General features: G+C 39.6%; 3 protein-coding genes across 3 annotated transcripts; 2 read left to right on the top strand and 1 right to left on the bottom strand.

Annotated features, from left to right (window-relative positions):
- Positions 1–408: 408 nt before the first annotated feature.
- On the bottom strand, positions 409–14469 carry LOC308369351 (low choriolytic enzyme-like; the record flags this gene model as incomplete). Its single annotated transcript, XM_080843758.1, has 8 exons — positions 409–541; positions 9379–9460; positions 9958–10136; positions 10565–10682; positions 11223–11375; positions 11651–11716; positions 11997–12033; positions 14395–14469. The coding sequence occupies 8 exons, from the start codon at positions 14467–14469 to the stop codon at positions 409–411; spliced, it is 843 nt and encodes a 280-aa protein (XP_080699884.1).
- A 2622-nt stretch (positions 14470–17091) lies between these two features.
- On the top strand, positions 17092–21056 carry LOC308369350 (low choriolytic enzyme-like; the record flags this gene model as incomplete). Its single annotated transcript, XM_080843757.1, has 8 exons — positions 17092–17166; positions 17296–17332; positions 17617–17682; positions 17915–18067; positions 18683–18800; positions 19178–19356; positions 19802–19883; positions 20924–21056. The coding sequence occupies 8 exons, from the start codon at positions 17092–17094 to the stop codon at positions 21054–21056; spliced, it is 843 nt and encodes a 280-aa protein (XP_080699883.1).
- A 3028-nt stretch (positions 21057–24084) lies between these two features.
- LOC308368870 (low choriolytic enzyme-like) lies at positions 24085–27348 on the top strand (the record flags this gene model as incomplete). The annotated part of the gene is made up of 8 exons (XM_080843152.1): positions 24085–24159; positions 24470–24506; positions 24766–24836; positions 25072–25219; positions 25793–25910; positions 26289–26467; positions 26867–26948; positions 27216–27348. 8 exons carry the CDS (start codon positions 24085–24087, stop codon positions 27346–27348), a joined length of 843 nt encoding a protein of 280 aa, XP_080699278.1.
- Positions 27349–27671: the final 323 nt, after the last annotated feature.

Raw genomic sequence — 27671 nt, 5'->3', positions numbered from 1 at the left:
GTAAACATGAACTTCAGCGACAGATTTCACTTAAAGTAACTTTATTGGCTTCAGCTTAAAGGCTTTACAATTGAATAATGTTATGCCTTAAAGGTTTTGGTTTATGTAGTTGTAGTATAAGACTACAAAACATTCCAGTAACAAACTCACACAATAAAAGTGGTTATTTAAACATCCTGCATTCATTTATGCAATTGAGCTGGAAAAGCCACTTCTTATGGTGAAGGCCTGGAGCGAAGTGTTCATGTCGGCAGCTATGGCCCCATTCATCCTGAAAAAAAACCACCATCTCTTGAAAGTTTCTTGAAATACAGTGCAACTCCTCATACTCACTATTCCACATACTAAAACTGTGAATACAGATGTTTAATGATATACCGCAGTAAGGCTGTGGGGTGAGCAATGATGCTACCGTCTGCATCCATAGAGGCGGTTGACTCGCAAAATGTCCCAGCGGCTCATCTGGGAGGCCTTCCCGATGACCGCATTGGGGTTGGGATAGGGGACGATGGTGGGCTGCCGGTTGCGGGAAAAGGCATACCTGAAAGGCAGGAGGTACATCAATGTTTAAGGTCGGGTTAACTGCGCTGTTTGACGTCTCATTTTCATGATCATTATTCATGGTCATTATTATGTGACCAGGACGAAACTTGAATCACCCATAACATGATTGTGTGTGTACTATGGAAGTCTCTTAGCCTGGATACCAGACCAAACCCCGCCCACAACATTTGAGGTCTGGAAGTTCGGTCTGGCACTGCTCCATTGGGGAGAAATTATCATAGATCAGAAACTGACCTAACCAATCAAATTGTCAGGGCGGGCTTGATACGATGATGGACAGATGATCAACCAACGCTTGAGTTGAATTAACGGTAGATTCGACATCGTACCAAGACCATTATTGTTGGGTTACTTAGACCAAAAATCCATTGAAACACATAGTAGCTAGCTAGACTCGCTGCTAATATATAAGTATAATGTGAGCATGCATATCTCACAGATATTGACAGCGCATTCATTTTGAAAGAGGAACAGAGAAAGGCGATCAAGGCATTTGTCGATCGAAAAGATGTTTTTGCCGTCCTTCCTACGGGATCCGGTAGAAGTTTAATGTATCAGATAGTCGTACTACGTTGCTCCGATTGGTTCTAGGTATCCAATTGAGTGAAGAGGCATTTTTTCCCTTGGTTCGTTGAAACTAACCGCATAATAACAGCTCAATTGAGCAGTAACAGACTCATATTCTGACTAGAATTATGAGTATGACATCGTCAGGCTAGAAGTCTCTTGCTCGCTCTTTCTTTCTCTATCTCTCTCTCTCTCACACACTCACACACACCAACAGAGAGAGAGAGGGTTAACGTGTTCGTATACTGTATGTCCATGTGCCTGTGTTGGTGTTCCTTAAAGAGTGTGGGGCTCAGAACTCACCGACCGTATTGCATGACTGAGCCGTAGTCATAGGGAGTACCCAGATTGTTGGTATTAATCTTATTGAAGGCGTACTCGAGTCCTGAGAGAAAAAAAACATTGTGAACATGCAACAAGTCATTTACAAATTGACTGCCATGACATACATTTGTTTGAGACTTATTCTCCAATTCAGTACTAATGAAATCAAAATCAAAGATGACACACAGCTGACATCATCTGGCTACAAGGTTATCAATGATTCTTTTTTGAAGCATGACATTCTTTTAATCATCTGGGAACAAGTATGACATTCATCTAATTAAAATGTTTCACTGTATTCAGTTGTCTAGCACATGTGTCAACGTATTGCAATGGTAATAGTTACATTACTATTAGATACAATAACAATAATAAAACAACACAATTTGCATTCTACCTGGCTAGAGATAGAGTTGCTTCCCAGAATGTATAATAAGGGAAAGGAACAAGGAGCACATTTTGCTGGTGGATAATTCTGTGGGGAGGCAGCAGCAGGTCTTGCTCACCCCTGATGATGTTTTGATAGAGAATACGGACGTGTGAGTCACGGTCGCTGCGTGTCTGCTCGTGGTTGAAGCCCAGGGCGTGCAGCAGCTCGTGCTGAATCACCTTGTGGTACACACACCCCCTCCTATCCAGGGACACCACTTGCCCTCCACCTCTACGCCCGACATAGGACCAGCACCTGCAGCCAGCCGGAGTTTCAAACATTACCATCAGTGGGAGACAGCCCATCCTTTCAATTTTTCACGAACACCAGAGCGCAAACACTGAATGGACAGCGAGGTGCAATTCGCTAAATTTGACAAAAAGTCTATGAGATTAGAATGACAGGATGTACCTTTAAGAAGTATAATAACTGTTCAATAACACATGTTCCTTACAGTACTGATTGGCAATGACGTATGGAACATAGACATTGCCATCACTGTAGCGTTGCCATTTGCAGCCACGGGAGGTGCAAGGGTCAGCGTTCTGGAGCACAGTGTACACGGCAATATCATCCTCCGTGATCTCCGGATCATCAAGTTCCTGCCCTAGAAAATTAAATAGAATTCAGCAATTAAGCGGTTAAATAAGTAGAGATAGATTATGGGACATTTTCATGTAGATGGCAAAGTCTATGTATGCTCAAAAACGTTATAGTGATACTTCACTTCTATATATTGTGTTAATGTTATATATGGTTATATATGTTTAATTAATGGTGTTTAATTCTATCTTGACATCATTGCTGATGTTCTTTTAAGAGCTGCAAAACGTCCTTACCTGCATTCTTGTTGGCCCTTTCGATTAGAGCAGACACTGTGTAGTTGTCCTCCACAGGGATGCTGTCTAGAGCATGAAATACCACAAAACACTTTAGGTTATGCAGGACCCATCTACACTGACATAAGGATCTTAGCCTTAACAGTTAAATGATACAGTGACTGTGGGTGTTGTTTTGACCCAAACAATTTACATTTACATTTACACATCTCCCGAAAATACTACAAAGTACACAACCTTATACACTATGTTAATTAAAGGTTATGGATTCAAAGACTAAATTAATGTATAGCCTGTAATGTAAGATACTGTATATGCCAATTTTTGTGGGGGAAAAACTCACCAATTTCGCAATTCTTCTCAACATCCTTTGGATTTGCCTGCAATTGCAAATATAGAAACACACAGATGACAATACATCTAATTACAAGAAAAATCGTTTCAGGAATATCCCTGCAGGGACTTAATCCCTGCTCTCACGAAGCTCCAGCACAGTTTAGGCCCCTTACCTCTTCATGCTGACACTGGAGTGGGTTAAGCGTGCCCAGTAGGCAGACGAGCAGAATGACCCTGGAGGTTGCCATGACCAGTCCCCGATTAAATGTTTCAGTCACTCCGAGTGAAGAACTCATAATGCAGAAAAGCTTTGAAGCTAAGGCACACGAGAGGATCCTGTGGCAAACCAGATTAGGTTAAAAATATTTTTTTCATGCGGCAAAGCTTGGGTAAAAAACCTAACAGGGAAGTTGTATTTTTCCATTCTTAGTTTGTACAATCTACCATTCCCATGGTAGACAAATTGTCCAACAACTAGAAAATACAGGATGAAAATGAATGTAAGGAAGATTTGTGAATGTAGATGTATAGTTTAGTGGTGCAGGAGTGTTGCAGATCAAGTGTATAGTCAAAGGGGTGGATATCTGATAATTGCTAAAAAGATATTCTTTTTTCAATGCATTTAGCATGTAAAACTACTTTGTATATTCATACAATGCATGTCAACTAGAAATACTGGGTGGTAATACATGTGATGAGTCAGCATTGGACCCAATAACCAATAAAGATGTGTGAAAGTAGAAATATAGTTAAGTGGTGCAGCAGGGGTGCAACTGCCCAGTGTCAGGGGGTTATGCAGCAACAATTTTGGCGCCCCCCCCCCACACACACACACACACACACACACACGTTTTTCTTAAACAAATAAATAAGTGTGCCAGACATCATCATGTATGGGCTTTAAATAATAAAGGTTTATTTTAAAGTATATCAGTCACTGCATGCCTACCATAATGGTAATGGTACGCTATGGTGCATACAGTATACAGTATACTGTACACACACACAAAAATATATATATATTAGTAAATAATAAACAGTTGCCAACTTTAACATTATAATGATAACCATTGCAACATAATGCCTTAAAACGCAAGAGTAAGCCTGCAAATAAAGATCTTTAAAGGTGATGATGTGTAACAATGCTGCTACAAAAATATTCTAGTGCTCTTTAGTTGCTACTAAATAATAACACGCCGTGCCTTTGCACTTGCCCATTCATCTAGTATTGCATCATGCCAACAGATAGCCTGTATGTTTGACAGCACAGCTAACATGAACAGCTAATGGTAACCATGGTATCCAGAGTTACGTTTCCAGCTCCTTGTTAGTTACTGTGAATGCTACCAGAGCCCGTCTGCCACCTTATATTTACCAGTTGTTATTTTTGCCTTAATAAAACTGAGATGTGTCATACATGGGATTGGTAAAGTAGGGGTTTAACCGAAATCTAAATGTAGCTATCATCAGCCTAACTGATGAGGCTTAAGCTGGCCATAAACCCCCATTTGGCTGCTACATTTCTATGTTAGCAAACGCTAGCTAGCCTGCTAGCTAGTCTGTTAACATTATTTGCAAGCCTGCAAGCACAAACGTAAAGTCACCTTAAAACCTACCTGTTGCCTTTCACCATCCACTTATTTAATTGCTGTTGCATCCCCTGACATGTCTTCTCCTTTTCCCTCTTTCTTTTTCTGTTCCCAAAGCTCCCAACAGCTTTTTTGCTTCATCCATCTTCCATCCAACCAACTCACTACTCGTAGCTTAGTTCGAACTGCAGTGTTTAGCGGTCACGGCCTCACCTCCCTCTTCTATGTCAAAATTCTATTATGGAATCTTAAGAGATAAGGCGCCTACTCCAGCCTGTTTAGTCCTCTAAAATGTTATAAAATTAAGGAAAATGATAAATGATTTAGAAACGCACAACAGCAGCTACATATAGAAAATACCCAAACATGTTTTTTTTTTTTTTTTTTTACCATCGCTTTGGCGCTCCCATGGTGCGGCGCCTCTATGCACCGCATACAGCGCATACCCACTTTTTGCGCCACTGTGGTGCAGGAGTGTGTAGAGTTGCATAAATCTAGCATGAACTTCTGACCAGATACTCTACGTGTGGAGTCAAAGGGGTGGACATATGATAATTGCAACAAAACAAAAAAGCACGTAAAACTACTTTGTATAATCAAACAATGCATGTCAAGTATTCATTTACTGTATGTGAAAGGTAGATAACATGCAGAGAAACCATTCTTTTACATTGTGCTAAAGTTGATTGTCCTAAGCCATCTCAGAAAAGTGATTGATGCAATAAAATGTTAAATGCTGAATGTTGAATGTTAACTGTTGTGTGACTGTACATGTGTATGTGGAGACACTGCGTTCTCTCTCTCTCTCTCAGATGCCTAAGACACATTTCTCCTAAGCGAGGCCCTAAAGGCTAGTCCTAATCCTAATCATAATGCCTAGTGATTTTGCATTGGAATATCACTAGTAGGTTTAATATCATTGGTATGTTCATGATAAGATCATAATTTTTCATTTTGTTACACTTCTTTGGATTTCAACCTACTTACAGAGAAGAGACCTCTGCATCATACACACAGACATGCACACACATCATACACACAGACATGCACATGCACAGACACAGACGGATAGGTTCTCGTGCAAAAATGTGAGTACAGATTACCACAAACCAGGGAGGGTTTCAAAAGTATTTTGTAATATAACAGTGTATTGTACCGCTTTACTAGATGTCTTGGGGGAAATGAAAATGTGGTTTGAATTCCACACCTATGATAACACAATGCACTCCAAATGCAAACACATCAGTAATTTATGTCAGGTAATGAACAGACAGTACTATGTTGAATTTTGACATTATTAATATGCTTTTAAGTACTTCTGTTTATGACTGATGCAATTGCTGTAGCTTTGATGCAAGGCTTTCAGAGCGTTGACTTCCTCTAAACTCAGCCTGAGGCAAAACTTTTGAAATACTCCACCGGCACCACAATTTGGATCTGTCACATATGCCAGTGAATGTTGACTCAATTAACTATATAATTTGCTGAAATGAAGCAATGCACACATGCTAGTGTAAGAATGACGAAAAATATGGCATGAACAAGCACAGGAATTCCATTTCATCTTTATCATTGGCCTCCACCAGTTGCAACTGACCAGGGAGATACCCTCTGAAACAAAGGATGCTAGCGCAACCCCTCACCCGCAGAACAACAAAGCTTTCTCCAAAATGAGTTTCCAACTTCTGGATCAGAAGGCCCGGTGTACATTGGTGTCATCATCAATATTCTGCCCAATCTGAGGTCAGACAAGGATATGCATGGAAAATTGTTTTCTTCTGATCTCAGGAATGAGTAGTATATCTGAAATATCTCTAAATAGTTCCAAATCTTTTGCAGGGGTTTTGTTGCATAATATAAGCAATGTGTTTGAATGCAATGGCATGCAGATCAGTTTCTTGCTTTTCTGATGTAGTTTCAGCAGCAGCAGCAACAATAGGCTTCCCAACAAAACTCTGATAACAGTCATAATTATATTGGGCATCTGCTGCATGAAAATCTGAGATTGCCCCATCAATTCGAGAACGAACCTCAACTGCAACCTGATCACTTCTTTTTGGTTCTCTCCTCCTGTAATCACCTTCACACTTTTCTCACACTTGAAAAAACTGTCTGACTGACAAAGCTATTTCTGGTTTTAAATCATCACTGAGAAAAAAAAACTAAAAATCTATGGACTGTGGTCCCTATTTCTAAGCATTAAAGAAAATGTTTTGATGAAATATATTGTTAACTGTAATTTAGGGGGCAAATTCAAGGACTATTATAGTTAACGTGCTAACTAACTGGCAAGTACCTTACAATTTTCATTTATTTGGTTTGTATCAATGCTGGATTATGGTCTTTAAAGCATTAAACAACATGTTTGGTTGGCATTGCTGTCTGAAATTCAGCGACAGATTCAAGGGAAATTATAGCTAATGTGCCAACCAACTGGCAAGTTAGTGAACTAGGGTACTTGCTATAATATTCATATTCAAATGAATATGTATTAATTATTTTATTTCTGTATGTATTAGGTCACATGGTAGTTCCATCCTTTATTTGATTTAATATCAACCAAGTCATGATTTAGATGTGTAAGATATTATGTGGCAAAAAAGAACGTAATCCGACCTTAAAGGTCACTTTGCAAAAGGCATTTTGTTCTCTGGAAGGACCTTAACTATTTTTTTTCCCCTTTTTTTTGTCAAAGCTGATTTCTGTATGAGAATAACTATCAATTTATGCAAACAAATTGCATTAGTACCTTATGTCACACACTTATGCCCACATTCTACAAAGTTCAACTTGACTATTGGGTAAAAAACCTAACAAGGAAATTGCTCTTCTCCATTCTTAGTTTGTCTCTTGTCTCTTTCTCAGTGAAAATGTACAACCTACCCTTCACATGGTAGACAAATTGTCGAACAACTAGAAATAGTGGTTGGAAATAATTCCGTAAAAAGGTCCTTTTGGCCACCAGATGCCGCCAATGTGCCAAATTATGGCAATTGCCACCCGAAGTCCTGACAAAGATATTGTATTTTGACAGTCAAATTAAATTATGCTCTTGAAATATATTTATTATACATACATTTATTTTATTAAATAAAATAATTTAGATTTTTGCTGAAACTTTAATCATTTTTTGCTTTGTTTTCTTTGTTGGCAGCCTTGTTACCAGCTATACAAAAGTGGTGCAGAACAGCATTTGGATTGAAATGTGCATGTATGAAGGAAAAATATAGATGTAGTTGTCGATGAAGACATTATCCCACTAAAACTGCTGTATATGTAAGTCATGGGCTATCAATGAGACAAAGTGATCCAAAAATGCAACTTTAACAAACACCTTTATCCAAAAAGAATCTTGCATTGCCCAGGAAAAGAAACTCAGGTCAGCAACTTGTTATTCAACAACACTAACCATTGTACTACTGATCACACATGGTACATTTGCCACACTCAAATATTGTATCTACAGTATTGTGATAGGCAAGCCAACAGATCAAACAAATCTGGGCCCCTACTGACCAGACTGGACGCTCATCGGCCCCCAGGTAATCTGAGTTTGAGACCACTGGTGTACAGAGCACACCTAGCGTGATTGAAGCGGAGAGAAGCGTTTATATACACATCACTCTTATAGCTGGCAGCCACGAGACACTTTAGGGGATAATTGGTGGTTGTCAGCAGTGCCTACCACAGTTTGAGGTTTTCCATACCTGCATACATAGGGAGGTGAAGAACACAGTGTACAGTGAACAGGTATGTAGCCTATGTCTGTGTCTTAACCCATGTGTTCGACCTGCGATGCAAATCATTTTACTGATAATCCCTTTTGTTATAATCTTCACAAGACATGGGTGTAGTGGTTTCCTATTTATAGAGCATGACACATTAGGGACTGTAAACATGAACTTTAGCAACAGATTTCTAAAGCAACTTTATTGGCTTCAGCTTAAAGGCTTTTCAATTTAATAATTTCATGCCATAAAGGATTTGGTTTATGTAGTTGTAGTATTAGACTACAAAACACTCCAGTAACAAACTCACACAATTAAACTGTTTATTTGAACATCATGCATTCATTTATGCAATTGAGCTGGAAAAGCCACTTCTTATGTAGAAGGCCTGGAGCGATGTGTTCATGATGCCAGCTATGGCCCCATTCATTCTGGAAAAAAACAGAAAGCAAAAAGAAGCAGCTCATCTCTTGAAAGTTTCTTGAAATATAGTACAACTCACAAACTCACATACTAATACTGTGAATATGTATGTTTAATGGTATACCGCAGTAAAGCTGTGGGGTGAGTAATGATGCTACTGTTTGCATTTATAGAGAAGGTTGACTCGCTTGATGTCCCAGCGGCTCATCTTGGAGGCCTTCCCGATGACCGCTTTGGGGTTGGGAATGGGGACGATGGTGGGCTGCCCGTTGCGGGAAAATGCATCCCTGAAAGGCAAAAGTTACATCAATGTTTAAAGTCAGGGATTTACTGCACTGTTTGACATTTTATTATTCATTCTTATGTCTATATGATCTGGATAAAATCTGAATTACACATGATATAGTGTGTGTGTGTGTGTGTGTGTGTGTGTGAGAGAGAGAGAGAGAGAGAGAGAGAGAGAGAGGGAGAGAGAGAGAGAGAGAGAGAGAGAAAAGAGAGCGAGAAAGTAAACGTGTTAACATTTGCCCATGTGCCTGTGTTGGTGTTCCTTAAGGTGTGCGGGGCTCAGAACTCACCGACCGTAATGCATGATTGAGCCGTAGTCATAGGGAGTACCCAGGTTGTTGGTTTTAATCTTCCTGAAGTTGTGCTCTTGTCCTGAGGAAAACCAATGTTTAGTGAACATGCAACAAGTCATTTACAAACTGACTGCCATGACATCCATCTGTTTGAAACTTATTCACCAATTCTGTACTCATTAAATCAAAATCAAAGAAGGCATGCAGCTGACATCATCTCGCTACAAGGTTATCAATGATTCTATTTTGAAGTATGACATTAATCTTATTAATATGTTTCACTATATTCAGTTGTGTGTCTATGTATCAATGTATTGCAATGATAATAGTAATACTTCTATTAGTACCAATTTCAATAATAAAAATAATATATACTGTATATATATATATGTATCCATCAATACTACTATAAGTAAAAATAATAAAACAAGTATATGTACATTCTACTTGGCGGGATCTAGAGGTGCTTCCCAGAATAAAAAATACATAGCAGTATATTATAATAAGGAAAAGAAGCAAGGAACACATTTTGCTGGTTGATAATTCTGCGGGAAGGAAGCAGCAGGTCTTGCTCACCCTTGATGATGTTTTTATAGAGAATACGGACGTGTGAGTCACGGTCGCTGCGTGTCTGCTCGTGGTTGAAGCCCAGGGCGTGCAACATCTCGTGCTGGACTATCTTGTGGTATATACATCCACTCTTATCCAGGGACACCACCTGCTTTTTACCTGTACGCCCGACATAGGACCAGCACCTGCAGCAGACAAAGTGTCAAACATTACCATGATTGGGAAACAACATCCTTTCAATTATTCAATTATTCAATTATGAATTTAATAATTAAAATGCAACTGTCAAAAACAAATTGCCAATATTTCTGACATGGAAGAGCTATACATTGCACCACACACGGACATTCACCCTCCTTTAAAATTACACTTTTGAGGACTGCTTGAGAAAGGTCTGATGGTTCCTTCATTACTATTTTCAAGTCTGGCTACTATTTCAAAACCTTTGACATAACAAAGTTCAACAAAAGTATTGATGAAAGGAATTCAAATCCTGGCTTATTTCATGGACAACTTGATAAAAAATCTAAAAAGCTCAATTTTAGGGGTCTTTTTAAGGTATTGTTTAGGGGTCTTTTTAAGGTATTGTTATGTTGTCAGTTAGGCACAATACCCTCCACGTGACTGGATGTACACATAGTCTCTCTGCGATGTGCGTCTTGTGAAGCGGATGCAGGTGGACCGGGCAAAAGACTGCAGGCCCTTCTCAATGATGGCCCTCTGCTGGGAGGCTGTAGGGAAAAACAGTAAAGAAAACATTTATTTTATTAATACACAATCAAATCTGAAAATAGAGTTTTATTAAATGTTCTTGGTCATTTAGAGACTCCTAACCTCTTTTGGAACCTTGGCTATGACTGATATGTTTGTCGCTAAAATCATTCACACTAGGACTGAACACAAGCTTTAAGGCTTATCTCAACTAAGATCCTGAACACACACTGCAAGAAGTTTTAAGAGTAAGTGGTTTCTCCTAAAAAATGTAAACTACATTATGTAAAGGTAGATTGTGATTTGGTTTAGGTTTTGCAAAAGGTTGTTGATGTATAATTTCGACATCCAATCAAATGTTGATTGCCTGGGATTCTTTATGGCTTGGTCCAAACCACTATGTTTGTTTCCCATGTGAGCCAGGACTGTGTACGAACACTAGAGCTTTTTCTGAGTGCAAACACTGAATGGACAGAATTTGACAAAAAGTGTATGGGGTTAGGATAACGGACTATACGTTTAAGAAGCATAATAACTGTTCAATAACACATGTTCCTTACAGTACTGATTGGCGATGACATATGGAACATAGACCTTGCCATTCCTGGAGCGACGCCATTTGCAGCCACGGGAGGTGCAAGGGTCAGCGTTCTGGAGCCCAGTGTACACGGCAATATCACCCTCCGTGATCTCCGGAGCATCAAGTTCCTGCCCTGGAAAATTAAATAGAATTCAGCAATTAAGCAGTTAAATAAGAAGACATTTTATGTAGTTTTCTCCGTCAGAATGGCAAGGTCTATGCGTGCTGAAAATGGTTATAGCAATTATACTTCTCATCTTTAGCTTATTTTCTTGGGCTCTTTTTATGCGTAGATTATGTTTATGTTATATATGGTTATATATGTTTAATTAATGGTGTTTAATTCTATCTTGACATCATTACTGATATGCAGTAAGAGGGTTTCTTTTAAGAGCAAAACGTCCTTACCTGCATTCTTGTTGGCCCTTTCGATTAGAGCAGACACTGTGTAGTTGTCCTCCACAGGGATGCTGTCTAGAGCATGAAATACCATAAAAAACTTCAGGTTATGCAGGACCCATCTACACTGACACAAGGATCTTAGCCTTGACAATTAACAGTTAAATTATACAGTGACTGGGTGTTGTTCTTGACACAAACAATTTACATTTTACATTTAAATTGTTTCCCACCTCTCATGAACAAACTATAACCTTACACACTATTTAAAATAAAGGTTATGGCTTCAAAGATTACATTATTTCGTAGCCTGTAATGTAAGATATGTGCCACATTTTGTTGGGGGAAAACTCACCAATTTCTCCATTATTCTCAACATCCTCTGGATTTGCCTGCTATTGCAAATATATTAGAAACACACAAGATGACAGTACATCTTATTACAGGAAAGAATGTAGGAGTGACTCTTGATGCAGATCTTCATTTTCAAAAGCATATATCTAACATACTAAGACAGCCTTCTACCACCTCAGAAATATTTCTAAAGTCCGTGGCTTCCTGTCTAAACAGGATTCTGAAAAATGAGTTCATGCATTTATCTCAAGTCGGTTAGATTACTGCAACGCACTCTATGCTGGTCTAACAAAACAGATGTTAAACAAACTTCAACTTATCCAAAATGCAGCTGCTAGAATAGTCACTAGAACTTCAAAATTCAATCATATCACCCCTGTTATTAAATCACTTCACTGGCTCCCTGTACAACAAATAATTGAGTTTAAAATACTCCTTCATGTCTATTTCCGATTTGATTTCTTTTTATGATTCATCGCGTTGCCTAAGGTCCTCCAATAAATGTCTTCTCACGACCCCAAGAATAAACACCAATGCTGCACATGGTGCATTCAGTTACTGTGCTTAACCTTGAACTTGAATATATAGCTGTTTGTTATCATTAACCAAAGAAAATCCTGATAATATAAAATGAGACTCGTGTGAAGACACAGAATGCCATCGGCTTCCTTCCAGCATCTGAGAGAAGAAGTGATGCTTAAACAGGACTGGAGCCAATCTGACTCAGTAAGGGCAGAGATGGGCAGTATTTCAATTACTTGTATTTGAAATACTAGTTTATTTGCTTTTGAGTATTTTGTAATTTGTATTTGAAAGGGCCGATAAAAAATCGAATGTAATTTGTAACAAAATACTTTAGAGTGGAGTAATTTTGTATTTAAAATACTCAAATTACTTTCTCCAGTGTTAAGGCAGAAGGAGATTTTTTTTTGGTCGGATTCTACCACTAGACCATCTGATCTGCCTCTGAATGTCATTGATGAATCAGGCATCAGTCAATTTGCCAAAAGTGGTGCTTCTTATGGCCCGCCCCTTTTTGGGGCGAAAAGGAAGTCACCCCAGATCTCTCTCATTGACTCTCATGTTAAATCATTTTTTTTCAAAAAACAGGGCTGTGGGTGAAAACTTAGAAAGCTGTCTTGATCCTTGTCAATTTATCTTCATCGGTATACCTATATCGAGTTGTTGCACTGAACTTTAGCCATCTTGACACAATGTGACTTGATCAAAGCTGTATGATGTCCTTATACGCAATTACATATGACGAAAGCACGGTGGGGATAGCCATCCCGGAAGCCATAGAGATTGCAATGAGAGCCCTGTTTTGTGAAAACATGAAAGTCACACAGCTGCTGCCTGCAAACATATATACCGTATACAGATCAATCAAGTTGTTGTCTTTTAATAGCTTTGCTTAGTTACACTGACATTCTGTGACTGTTCCTCCTTTTTATAGGTTCACCAGAGCGGAATATGTGTGCTGGGGGAAGGGCATGGTGGCGACGGTTACAAACATGAAAAAAAGGATACGGGACTCAAATGTTTGGGAACCACTGCCTAAAGGCCCTTGCTTGGTTCTACGTTGAGCATGAATTGATAGGTGCTTACGCGTTGCGTTGGGGGTGTTGCCAAGCGATTCACACCCAGAACAATAGGCTTGCGTAAAATGGCGCAAGTCTAGAAAAAGGGGCCGACACACGCAAGACGTGAAAAGACGCGAAAGGGGCGCGCAAGGGGCTTGCGCGGCCTCTTGCGCTTGCGCTTACGCTTACGTTACTGAGCATAAATCGGCCTTAAAGGCTGATTTATGGTCAGAGATGTAAGCGCAAGAGGCCACGCAAGCCCCTTGCGTGGCCCTTGCGCGTCTTTTAACGTCTCGCGTGCGTCGGCCCCTTTTTCTAGCCTTGCGCCATTTTTTACGCAAGCCTATTGTTCTGGGTGTGAATCGCTTGCCAACACCCGCAACCATTCAAGGAGCATGAATTGCTATGAGTACATTTTGCGCAACAATGTGACACCAACGTAGAACCAAGCAGCCGCTTTTACACCACTGACAAGGGCTTGTCATAATAGCCTGCACCTGGGCCCGTGGTAACTACGTTACGCCACTGAATAGCCCAAACCTGAATGTTCTGCTATACCAAATTGTGAGAAAACTGAAAATTCAGAAAAAGTATTTCCTGTATTTTAGAAATACAAAATACATGTATTGTATTTTGTTACATTTTCTGGCAACAGTATTTTGTATTTTATTTTGATACATTTATTCAAGGGGTATTTTGTATTTTGTATCAAAATACATTTTGATGTATTTTTGCCCATCTCTGAGTAAGGGTCAGATAATATCACTGACTTTATCCCTGCTCTCACAAAGCTCCAGGACAGTTAAGGCCCCTTACCTCTTCTTGCTGACACTGGACTGTGTAAAGTGTGCCCAGCAGGCAGACGAGCAGAATGACCCTGGAGGTTGCCATGACCAGTCCCTGATGAACTGTTTCAGTCACTCCAGCAGGATGAACTCAGATTTATATGGGTGAGAAATGCAGAAAAGCTTTGAAGCTAAGGCACACAAGAGGAACCTGTGGCAAACCAGGTTAGGTTAAAAAAAAAAATGTATGCTGCAACGCTTGGGTAAGAAACCTAACAGGGAAGTTGCATTTTTCCATTCTTAGCTGTGTACAATCTACCCTTCACATGGTAGACAAACAACTAGAAATACTGCGTGGTAATAAATGTGATGAGTCAGCATTGGACCCAATAACCAATAAAGATGTGTGAAAGTAGAAATATAGTTAAGTCGTGCAGGAGTGTGTAGAGTTGCATAAATCTAGCATGAACCTCTGACCAGATACTCTAGGTGTGGAGTCAAAGGGGTGTACATATGATAATTGCTAAAAATAAAAAAAGCATTGAGCATGTAAAACTACTTTGTTTAATTATACAATGCATGTAAATTATTCATTTACTGTATGTGAAAGATTACATGCATGGAAACCATTCTTTTACATTGTACTAAAGTTGTCATAAGCCATCTCAGAAAAGTGATTGATGCATACAATGTTAAATGCTGAATGTTAACTGTTGTGTGACTGTGCATGTGTATGTGGAGACACTGTGTTCTCTCTCTCTCTCTCTCTCTCAGATGCCTAAGACACATTTCTCCTAAGCGAGGCCGTAAAGGCTAGTCCTAATCCGAACCATAATGTCTAGTGATTTTGCATTGGAATATCACTAGTAGGTTTAATATCATTGGTATGTTCATGATAAGATCATAATTTTCCATTGCACGCACATCACACTCACAGACATGCACATGCACAGACACAGACAGACACGGTTCTCGTGCAAAAATGTAAGTACAGATTACCACAAACCAGGGAGGGTTTCAAAGGTATTTTGTAATATAACAGTGTATTGTGCCTCTTTACCAGATGTCTTGCAAAATACCCATTACAACCTCTTGGGGGAAATGAAAATGTGGTCCTAATTTCACACCTACATTCCTGTGCTTGTTCATGCCATATTTTTCGTCATTCTTACACTAGCATGCGTGCATTGCTTCATTTCAGCAAATTATATAGTTAATTGAGTCAACATTCACTGGCATATGTGACAGATCCAAATTGTGGTGCCGATGGAGTATTTCAAAAGTTTTGCCTCAGGCTGAGTTTTGAGGAAGTCAACGCTCTGAAAGGCTTGCATCAAAGCTACAGCAATTGCATCAGTCATAAACAGAAGTACTTAAAAGCATATTAATAATGTCAAAATTCAACATAGTACTGTCTGTTCATTACCTGACATAAATTACTGATGTGTTTGCATTTGGAGTGCATTGTGTTATCATAGGTGTGGAATTCAAACCACATTTTCATTTCCCCCAAGACATCTAGTAAAGCGGTACAATACATACAATATTACAAAATACTTTTGAAACCCTCCCTGGTTTGTGGTAATCTGTATTCACATTTTTGCACGAGAACCTATCTGTCTGTGTCTGTGCATGTGCATGTCTGTGAGTGTGATGTGTGTGCATGTCTGTGTGTATGATGCAGAGGTCTCTTCTCTGTAAGTAGGTTGAAATCCAAAGAAGTGTAACAAAATGGAAAATGATGATCTTATCATGAACATACCAATGATATTAAACCTACTAGTGATATTCCAATGCAAAATCACTAGGCATTATGGTTAGGATTAGGACTAGCCTTTAGGGCCTCGCTTAGGAGAAATGTGTCTTAGGCATCTGAGAGAGAGAGAGAGAGAACGCAGTGTCTCCACATACACATGCACAGTCACACAACAGTTAACATTCAACATTCAGCATTTAACATTTTATTGCATCAATCACTTTTCTGAGATGGCTTAGGACAATCAACTTTAGCACAATGTAGCAGAATGGTTTCTCTGCATGTTATCTACCTTTCACATACAGTAAATGAATACTTGACATGCATTGTTTGATTATACAAAGTAGTTTTACGTGCTTTTTTGTTTTGTTGCAATTATCATATGTCCACCCCTTTGACTCCACACGTAGAGTATCTGCTCAGAAGTTCATGCTAGATTTATGCAACTCTACACACTCCTGCACCACTTAACTATATTTCTACTTTCACACATCTTTATTGGTTATTGGGTCCAATGTTGACTCATCACATGTATTACCACCCAGTATTTCTAGTTGACATGCATTGTATGAATATACAAAGTAGTTTTACATGCTAAATGCATTGAAAAAAGAATATCTTTTTAGCAATTATCAGATATCCACCCCTTTGACTATACACTTGATCTGCAACACTCCTGCACCACTAAGCTATACATCTACATTCACAAATCTTCCTTACATTCATTTTCATCCTGTATTTTCTAGTTGTTGGACAATTTGTCTACCATGGGAATGGTAGATTGTACAAACTAAGAATGGAAAAATACAACTTCCCTGTTAGGTTTTTTACCCAAGCTTTGCCGCATGAAAAAAATATTTTTAACCTAATCTGGTTTGCCACAGGATCCTCTCGTGTGCCTTAGCTTCAAAGCTTTTCTGCATTATGAGTTCTTCACTCGGAGTGACTGAAACATTTAATCGGGGACTGGTCATGGCAACCTCCAGGGTCATTCTGCTCGTCTGCCTACTGGGCACGCTTAACCCAGTTCAGTGTCAGCATGAAGAGGTAAGGGGCCTAAACTGTGCTGGAGCTTCGTGAGAGCAGGGATTAAGTCCCTGCAGGGATATTCCTGAAACGATTTTTCTTGTAATTAGATGTATTGTCATCTGTGTGTTTCTATATTTGCAATTGCAGGCAAATCCAAAGGATGTTGAGAAGAATTGCGAAATTGGTGAGTTTTCCCCCCACAAAAATTGGCATATACAGTATCTTACATTACAGGCTATACATTAATTTAGTCTTTGAATCCATAACCTTTAATTAACATAGTGTATAAGGTTGTGTACTTTGTAGTATTTTCGGGAGATGTGTAAATGTAAATGTAAATTGTTTGGGTCAAAACAACACCCACAGTCACTGTATCATTTAACTGTTAAGGCTAAGATCCTTATGTCAGTGTAGATGGGTCCTGCATAACCTAAAGTGTTTTGTGGTATTTCATGCTCTAGAGTCTAGACAACATCCCTGTGGAGGACAACTACACAGTGTCTGCTCTAATCGAAAGGGCCAACAAGAATGCAGGTAAGGACGTTTTGCAGCTCTTAAAAGAACATCAGCAATGATGTCAAGATAGAATTAAACACCATTAATTAAACATATATAACCATATATAACATTAACACAATATATAGAAGTGAAGTATCACTATAAAGTTTTTGAGCATACATAGACTTTGCCATCTACATGAAAATGTCCCATAATCTATCTCTACTTATTTAACCGCTTAATTGCTGAATTCTATTTAATTTTCTAGGGCAGGAACTTGATGATCCGGAGATCACGGAGGATGATATTGCCGTGTACACTGGCCTCCAGAACGCTGACCCTTGCACCTCCCGTGGCTGCAAATGGCAATGCTACAGTGATGGCAATGTCTATGTTCCATACGTCATCGCCAATCAGTTCTGTAAGGAACATGTGTTATTGAACAGTTATTATACTTCTTAAAGGTACATCCTGTCATTCTAATCTCATAGACTTTTTGTCAAATTTAGCGAATTGCTCCTCGCTGTCCATTCAGTGTTTGCGCTCATTAAAAGCTCTGGTGTTCGTACACAGTCCTGGCTCACATAGGAAACAAATATAGTGGTCAGACCAAGCCATAAAGAATCCCAGGCAATCAACATTTAATTAGATGTCAAATTTATATACCTTTAGCGAAACCTAAACCGAATCACAATCTACCTTTACTCAATGTGGTTTAATTTTTTTATGAGTAACCACTGGTTTATCAATCTATGTTTTCTCTTGGATTTTTTCTCTTAGACTTCTCGCAAGTGTGTGTTCAGGATCCTAGTTGAGTTTGGCCTTCAAGGTTGTGTTCAGTCCTAGTGGGACCTACCAACTGTATGTGTGCATAATGTGTGAATACTTTTACCGACAAACATATCAGTTATAGCCAAGTTTCCAAAGGAGGTAAGGAGTCTCTAAATGCGAGAACATTTATTAAAACTCTGCTCTATTTTCAGATATGATTGTGTATTTCTAAAATATATGTTTTCTTTACTGTTTTTCCCTACAGCCTCCCAGCAGAGGGCCATCATTGAGAGGGGCCTGCAGTCTTTTGCCCGGTCCACCTGCATCCGCTTCACAAGACGCACATCGCAGAGAGACTATGTGCACATCCAGTCACGCTCAGGGTATTGAAAACATAACAATACAATGCAAGATCTTATAAGCCCATAACATTGAGCTTTTTAGATTTTGGAGCAAGTTGTAGGATTCCAATTCCTTTATTAATACTTTTGTTGAACTTTGTAATGTCAAGAGTTTTTAATTAGAAACCAGACCTAATTAGAAATATTAATGAAAAAACCATTCACGATTAGACCTTCCTCAAGCAGTCCTTAGAAGTGACATTTTAAAGGAGGGTGAAGGCCCATGTGTGGTGCAATGTATACCACTGGCATGTCAGCCATTTTTTTGATCATTTTGATTATTAAATTCATAATTGAAAAATTGAAAGGATGGGCTGTCTCCCACTGTTGGTAATGTTTGAAACTCCGGCTGGCTGCAGGTGCTGGTCCTATGTCGGGCGTAGAGGTGGAGGGCAGGTGGTGTCCCTGGATAGGAGGGGGTGTGTTTACCACCAGGTAGTTCAGCACGAGCTGCTGCACGCCCTGGGCTTCAACCACGAGCAAACACGCAGCGACCGTGACTCACACGTCTGTATTCTCTATCAAAACATCATCAGGGGTGAGCAAGACCTGCTTATGCCTCCCCACAGAATTATCCACCAGCAAAATGTGTTCCTTGTTCCTTTCCCTTATTATACATTCTGGGAAGCAACTCTATCTCTAGCCAGGTAGAATGCAAATTGTGTTGTTTTATTATTGTTATTGTATCTAATAGTAATGTAACTATTACCATTGCAATACGTTGACACATGTGCTAGACAACTGAATACAGTGAAACATTTTAATTAGATGAATGTCATACTTGTTCCCAGATGATTAAAAGAATGTCATGCTTCAAAAAAGAATCATTGATAACCTTGTAGCCAGATGATGTCAGCTGTGTGTCATCTTTGATTTTGAATTCATTAGTACTGAATTGGAGAATAAGTCTCAAACAAATGCATGTCATGGCAGTCAATTTGTAAATGACATGTTGCATGTTCACAATGTTTTTTTTCTCTCAGGACTCGAGTACGCCTTCAATAAGATTAATACCAACAATCTGGGTACTCCCTATGACTACGGCTCAGTCATGCAATACGATCGGTGAGTTCTGAGCCCCACACTCTTTAAGGAACACCAACACAGGCACATGGGCATACAGTATACGAACACGTTAACCCTCTCTCTCTCTGTTGGTGTGTGTGAATGTGTGAGAGAGACAGAGATAGAGAAAGAAAGAGCGAGCAAGAGACTTCTAGCCTGACGATGTCATACTCATAATTCTAGTCAGATTATGAGTCTGATACTGCTCAATTGAGCTGTTATTATGGGGTTAGTTTCAACGAACCAAGGGAAAAAATGCCTCTTCACTCAATTGGATACCTAGAACCAATCGGAGCAACGTAGTACGACCATCTGATACATTAAACTTCTACCGGATCCCGTAGGAAGGACGGCAAAAACATCTTTTCGATCGACAAATGCCTTGATCGCGTTTCTCTGTTCCTCTTTCAAAATGAATGCGCTGTCAATATCTGTGAGATATGCATGCTCACGTTATACTTATATATTAGCAGCCAGTCTAGCTAGCTACTATGTGTTTCAATGGATTTTTGGTCTAAGTAACCCAACAATAATGGTCTTGAGCTTCAGTTAAGACCTACAATACTCTGCAACATTCGTGTAGCACATACACAACTAACCGAGTCAATGTAGACATAAAAAAAAGTTGTGTATATAGCTTAATTCACATACAATATTAAAAACAGGCTCCCGAGACACCACCATCTTGGTACGATGTCGAATCTACCGTTAATTCAACTCAAGCGTTGGTTGATCATCTGTCCATCATCGTATCAAGCCCGCCCTGACAATTTGATTGGTTTGGTCAGTTTCTGATCTATGATAATTTCTCCCCAATGGAGCAGTGCCAGACCGAACTTCCAGACCTCAAATGTTGTGGGCGGGGTTTGGTCTGGTATCCAGGCTAAGAGACTTCCATAGTACACACACAATCATGTTATGGGTGATTCAAGTTTCGTCCTGGTCACATAATAATGACCATGAATAATGATCATGAAAATGAGACGTCAAACAGCGCAGTTAACCCGACCTTAAACATTGATGTACCTCCTGCCTTTCAGGTATGCCTTTTCCCGCAACCGGCAGCCCACCATCGTCCCCTATCCCAACCCCAATGCGGTCATCGGGAAGGCCTCCCAGATGAGCCGCTGGGACATTTTGCGAGTCAACCGCCTCTATGGATGCAGACGGTAGCATCATTGCTCACCCCACAGCCTTACTGCGGTATACTATTAAACATCTGAATTCACAGTTGTGGAATAGTGAGTATGAGGAGTTGTACTGTATTTCAAGAAACTTTCAAGAGATGGTGGGTTTTTTTCAGGATGAATGGGGCCATAGCTGGCGACATGAACACTTCGCTCCAGGCCTTCACCATAAGAAGTGGCTTTTCCAGCTCAATTGCATAAATGAATGCAGGATGTTTGAATAACCACTTTTATTGTGTGAGTTTGTTACTGGAATGTTTTGTAGTCTTATACTAAAACTACATAAACCAAAACCTTTAAGGCATAACATTATTCAATTGTAAAGCCTTTAAGCTGAAGCCAATAAAGTTACTTTAAGTGAAATCTGTCGCTGAAGTTCATGTTTACAATCTTATTAGTTATTTGCTTCATTTGTCATGATCTATAAATAGGAAAAACTAGACCCTTGTCTTATGAAGATCTGGAATATATATAAATACAATTATTTTCATCGCAGACAAAACACATTGGTTAAGACACAGACGTTGGCTACATACATAAACACTCCTCTCCGTTACACTCACGCCAGGTATTCTCTCTGGACGGTAGACAGAGGGTGAACGCTACTCTGTGTTTTCTGTGCTAACGATACACAAACAGTTAAGACCACGTTCAAGGGACAAAGCCTAAATAGGTGTCGCTTAACTCTGACAGCAGTTTATCTTCAAAAGTTTTATGGATTTTCCAGTGTGTACTACTCCCTTCAGAGAACAGCAGAAACGGGCTCTAACCAGAGTAGAAAGAGAAGTGGGAGGCCCCGGTGCACATCTCAGCAAGAAGACAAGTATATTAGAGTGTCTAGTTTAAGAAATAGATGCTTCACAGGTCCTCAACTGGCAGCTTTTTAAATGGTAACCGCAAAACGCCAGTGTCACCTTCTACAGTGAAGAGGCGTCTCTGTGATGCTGGCCTTATAGGCAGTGGCAAAGAAAAAGCTATATCTGAGACTGGCCAATAAAAAGAAAAGATTGATGGGCAAAAGAACACAGACATTGGACAGAGGAAGATTGGAAAAAAGTGTTCTGGACGAATTTAAAGTTTGAGGTGTTTGGATCATACAGATGAACATTTGTGAGACACAGAACAGGTGAAAAGATGCTGGAAGAGGGCCTGAAGCCATCTGTCAAGCATGGTGGAGGTAATATGATGGTCTGGGGCTGGTGAAGTGAGAGATTTGTACAAGGTAAAAGGGATTTAAATAGGGAAGGCTATCACTCCATTTTGCAACGCCATGCCATACCCTGTGTAGAGCGCTTGATTGGAGCCAATTTCCTCCTTCAACAGGACAATGACCCAAAGCGCATCTCCAAATTATGCAAGAACTATAGAGGGAAGAAGCAGGCAGCTCGTACGCTGTAATGGAGTGGCAGGCGAAGTCACCAAATCTCAACCCCATTGAGCTGTTGTGGGAGCAGCTTGGCCGTATGGTACGCAAGAAGTGCCCATCAAGCAAATCCAACTTGTGGGAGGTGCTTCAGGAAGTGTGGGGTGAAATTTTTACAGATTACCTCAACAAATTAACAGCTAGAATGCTAAAGGTATCCAATGCTGTAGTTGCTCATTACCTGACATAAATGACTGTTGTGTTTGCATTCGGAGTGTTGCGTTATTATAGGTGTTGAATTTAGATTACATTTTCCTTTCCCCCAAGAGGTTGCAAATGGGAATTTTGCAAGACATCTGGTAAAGAGGTTCTCTATTTTATTACAAAATGCTTTTGTAACCCTCCCTGGTGGTTTGTAGTCATCTGTACTCTTACATTTTTTGCACGAGAACAGTGTCTGTCTGTGTCTGTGCATGTGCATATGCATGTCTGATGAACAAGATTATGAAATTATGATGTTATCATGAACATACCAAAGATATTAAACATACCAGTGATATTCCAATGCAACATTACTAGACATTATGGTTAGGATTAGGACTAGCCTTTAGGGCCTCGCTTAGGAGAAATGTGTCTTGGGCATCTGAGAGAGAGAGAGAGAGAACGCAGTGTCTCCACATACACATGTACAGTCACACAACAGTTAACATTCAACATTCATCATTTAACATTTTAATGCATTAAATATTGCACAATGCCCTACACTAAGATGCACATTACCAACCCCCATCGCCACCCCAACACACATTTCACTGTTCAGTATTTCGACAGTGGAACCAAACCTGTTGAAATCAGGCATGAGCACTTTTTGTGAAGGATGTGGTTTGGGTTGCAGCTCATTTCAAGACCCTGCTTTCCAACTGTCTCCTCAAATGTCTCGTACCAATCATTTTTCCATATTGCACAGCTCATGACGATGAATTTGGATTAAAAACAAATTGACCGCCTTGGATTTTTTTCACCCCCAAAATAAATACTTTTTTCAGTTCAATCACTTTTCTGAGATGGCTTATGACAATCAATTTTATTACAATGTAGCAGAATGGTTTCCATGCATGTGCTCTACCTTTCACATACAGTACATGAATAATTGACATGCATTGTATGATTACACAAAGTCGTTTTACATGCTTAACACTAAAAAAAAAGAATACCTTTTTAGCAATTACGTCCACCCCTCTGACTCCACACGTAGATTATCTGGTCAGAAGTTCATGCTATATTTATGCAACTCTACAAACCACTTATATAGTAGAAATTAGTAGACTTTATTTCTACTTTCACAAATCTTAATTGGTTATTGGGTCCAATGCTTACTCATTACATTTATTCCCACCCAGTATTGCTAGTTGTTAGACAATCTGTTTACCATGTGAAGGGTAGATTGTACATAACTAAGAATGGAAAAATGCAACTTCCCTATTAGGTTTTTTTACCCAAGCTTTGCCGCATGAATATTTTTTTCAACCTAACCTAGATTGCCACAGGATCCTCTTGTGTGTCTTAGCTTCAAAGCTCTTCTCCATTCCTAAACTATATAAACCTGAGTTCTTCTGATGTAGTGACTGAAACAGTTCATCAGGGACTGGCCATGGCAACCTCCACAGTCATTCTGCTCGTCTGCCTGCTGGTCACGCTTAACACAGTCCAGTGTCAGAATGAAGAGGTAAGGGGCCTTAACTGTCCTGGAGCTTTGTGAGAGCAAGGATGAAGTCAGTGATATTATCTGGCCTTGACTGAGTCATATGGGGTCCAGTCCTTCATCAGTTGTTCTCTCGGATGCTGGAAGAAAGCTGATAGCATCTGTCACTTCACAGAAAGTCTCATTTTAGATTATCATGGTTTTCTTTGGTGACTTAAAACAAACAGTTAATGGAACTTCATGACCCAATCTGAGAAATATATTCTTGAAATGTTTTTTTGTTGTAATAAGATGTATTGTCATCTGTGTGTTTCATATATATTTGCAATTGCAGGAAAATCCAGAGGATTTTGAGAAGGATGGCGAAATTGGTGAGTTTTCCCCCAACAAAGTGTGGCACATATCTTACATTACAGGCTATAAATTAATTGAATCTTTGAATCCATAACCTTTATTTATAATAGTGTATAAGGTTGTAGTATTTTCAGGAGAGGTGGGAAAAATGTAAATTGTCTGTGCCAAGAACAACACCCAGTCACTGTATCATTTAACTGTTAAGTTTAAGATCCTTGTGTCAGTGTAGATGGGTCCTGCATAACCTGAAGTGTTTTATGGTATTTCATTTTCTAGACAGCATCCCTGTGGAGGACAACTACACAGTTTCCGCTCTAATCGAAAGGGCCAACAAGAATGCAGGTAAGGTGCAGCTCTTAAAAGAACATCAGCAATGATGTCAAGATAGAATTAAACACCATTAATTAAACATATATAACCATATATAACATTAACACAATATATAGAAGTATCACTTTAACCATTTTGAGCACACATAGATTTTGCCATTCTGATGGAGTGGACTACATGAAAATGTCCCATAATCTAGCTCTACTTATTTAACAGCTTAATTGCTGAATTCTATTTAATTTTCCAGGGCAGGAACTTGATGCTCCGGAGATCAGGGAGGGTGATATTGCCGTGTACACTGGCCTCCAGAACGCTGACCCTTGCACCTCCCGTGGCTGCAAATGGCAACGCCATAGTGATGGCAATGTTTATGTTCCATACTACATCGCCAACCAGTACTGTAAGGAACATGTGTTATACAATTATTATACATCTTAACGGTACAGTCTGTTATTCTAACCCAATACAGTTTTTGTAAAATGTAGCAAATTGCTCCTCGGTGTCCATTCAGTGTTTGCGCTCATTAAAAGCTCCGGTGTTCGTACAGAGTCCTGGCTCTGTAAATGCCATGGGAAACAAATATAGTGGTCAGACCAAGCCATAAAGAATCCCAGGCAATCAACATTTAATTGGATGTCGAACTTATATGTCAAACCTAAACCGAATCACAATCTACCTTTAACTAATGTGGCCTTAATTTCGTTTTGAGAAACCACTGGTTTCTCAATGTATGTTTTCTCTTAAAACTTCTCGCAGTGTGTGTTAAGGATCTTAGTTGAGTTTAGCCTGAAAGGTTGTCTTCAGTCCTATTCTGAATAATTTTAGCGACAAACATATCAGTCCTAGCCAAGTTTCCAAAGGAGGTTAGGAGTCTCTAAATGACAGAGAACATTTAATAAAACTCTTCTCTATTCTCAGATATGATTGTGTTTTTTTCTAAAAGATGTTTTTTCTTTACTGTTTTTCCCTACAGCCTCCCAGGAGAGGGCCATCATTGAGAAGGGCCTGCAGTCTTTTGCCCGGTCCACCTGCATCCGTTTCACAAGACGCACATCGCAGAGAGACTATGTGCACATCCAGTCACGCGGAGGGTATTGTGCCTAATAGACAGCATAACAGTACAAGACCTTAAAAGACCCTATAATTTAGCTTTTTAGATTTTTGATCAAGTTGTCAGGAGCCAGGATTGTAATTCCTTTGTTAATAATTTTGTTGAACATTGTTATGTGAAGAGTTTTGAATTAGAAACCATCCACGATTAGTCCTTCCTCGAGCAGTCTTCAAAAGTAACATTTTAAAGGAGGGTGAATGCCCATGTGTGATGCAATGTAAAGCACTGCCATGTCAGAAATATTGGCAAAATAATTTTTAAGGTTGCATTTTCATTATTACATTCATTATTGAAAAATTGAAAGGATGGGTTGTTTTTTCCTTCTGATGGAAATGTTTGAAATTCCGTCTGGCTGCAGGTGCTGGTCCTATGTCGGGCGTAGAGGTGGAGGGCAGGTGGTGTCCCTGGATAGGAGGGGGTGTGTTTCCCACAAGGTAGTCCAGCACGAGCTGCTGCACGCCCTGGGCTTCCACCACGAGCAAACACGCAGCGACCGTGACTCACACGTCCGTATTATCTATCAAAACATCATCAGGGGTGAGCAAAACCTGCTGCTGCCTCCCCACAGAATTATCCACCAGCAAAATGTGTTCCTTGTTCCTTTCCCTTATTAAAACATTCTGCTATGTATTTTTAAATTCTGGGAACCACTTCTATCTCTAGCCGGGTAGAAGGTTAATGCTATTGTTTTATTATTGTTATTGTTACTAATAGTAGTATTACTATAACCATTGCAATACATTGACACATGTGCTAGACAACTAAGTGCAGTGACACATTTTAATTAGATGAATGTCATACTTGTACCCTGTGTGCCATCTTTGATTTTGATTTCATGAGTACAGAATTGGAGAAGAGGTCTTAAACAAATGCATGTCATGGCAGTCAGTTTGTAAATGACTTGTTGCATGTTCACTAAACATTGGTTTTCCTCAGGACAAGAGTACAACTTCGAGAAGATTAATACCAACAACCTGGGTACTCCCTATGACTACGGCTCAGTCATGCATTACGGTCGGTGAGTTCTGAGCCCCGAACACCAAAACAGGCACATATGAACAAGTTTACTTTCTCTCTCTCTCACTCTGTGTGTGTTTTTGTGTGAGTGAGAGAGAGTGAGCGAGATAGAGAGAGAGAGAGAGACGTCCACATAATCATGTTATGGGTGATTCAAGTTTCGTCCTGGTCACATAATAATGACCATGAATAATGATCATGAAAATGAAACGTCAAACAGTGCAGTAAATCCCTGACTTTAAACATTGATGTAACTTTTGCCTTTCAGGGATGCCTTTTCCCGCAACCGGAAGCCCACCATCGTTCCCATTCCCAACGCCAATGTGGTCATCGGGAAGGCCTCCAAGATGAGCCGCTGGGACATCAAGCGAGTCAACCTTCTCTATAAATGCAAACAGTAGCATCATTACTCACCCCACAGCTTTACTGCGGTATACCATTAAACATACATATTCACAGTATTAGTATGTGAGTTTGTGAGTTGTACTATATTTCAAGAAACTTTCAAGAGATGAGCTGCTTCTTTTTGCTTTCTGTTTTTTTCCAGAATGAATGGGGCCATAGCTGGCATCATGAATACATCGCTCCAGGCCTTCTACATAAGAAGTGGCTTTTCCAGCTCAATTGCATAAATGAATGCATGATGTTCAAATAAACAGTTTAATTGTGTGAGTTTGTTACTGGAGTGTTTTGTAGTCTAATACTACAACTACATAAACCAAAT

The sequence above is a fragment of the Sprattus sprattus genome (assembly GCF_963457725.1).
Source record: "Sprattus sprattus genome assembly, chromosome: 8".
Classification (NCBI taxonomy): Eukaryota; Metazoa; Chordata; class Actinopteri; order Clupeiformes; family Clupeidae; genus Sprattus; species Sprattus sprattus.
This window is presented reverse-complemented; position numbering and strand designations above follow the sequence as displayed.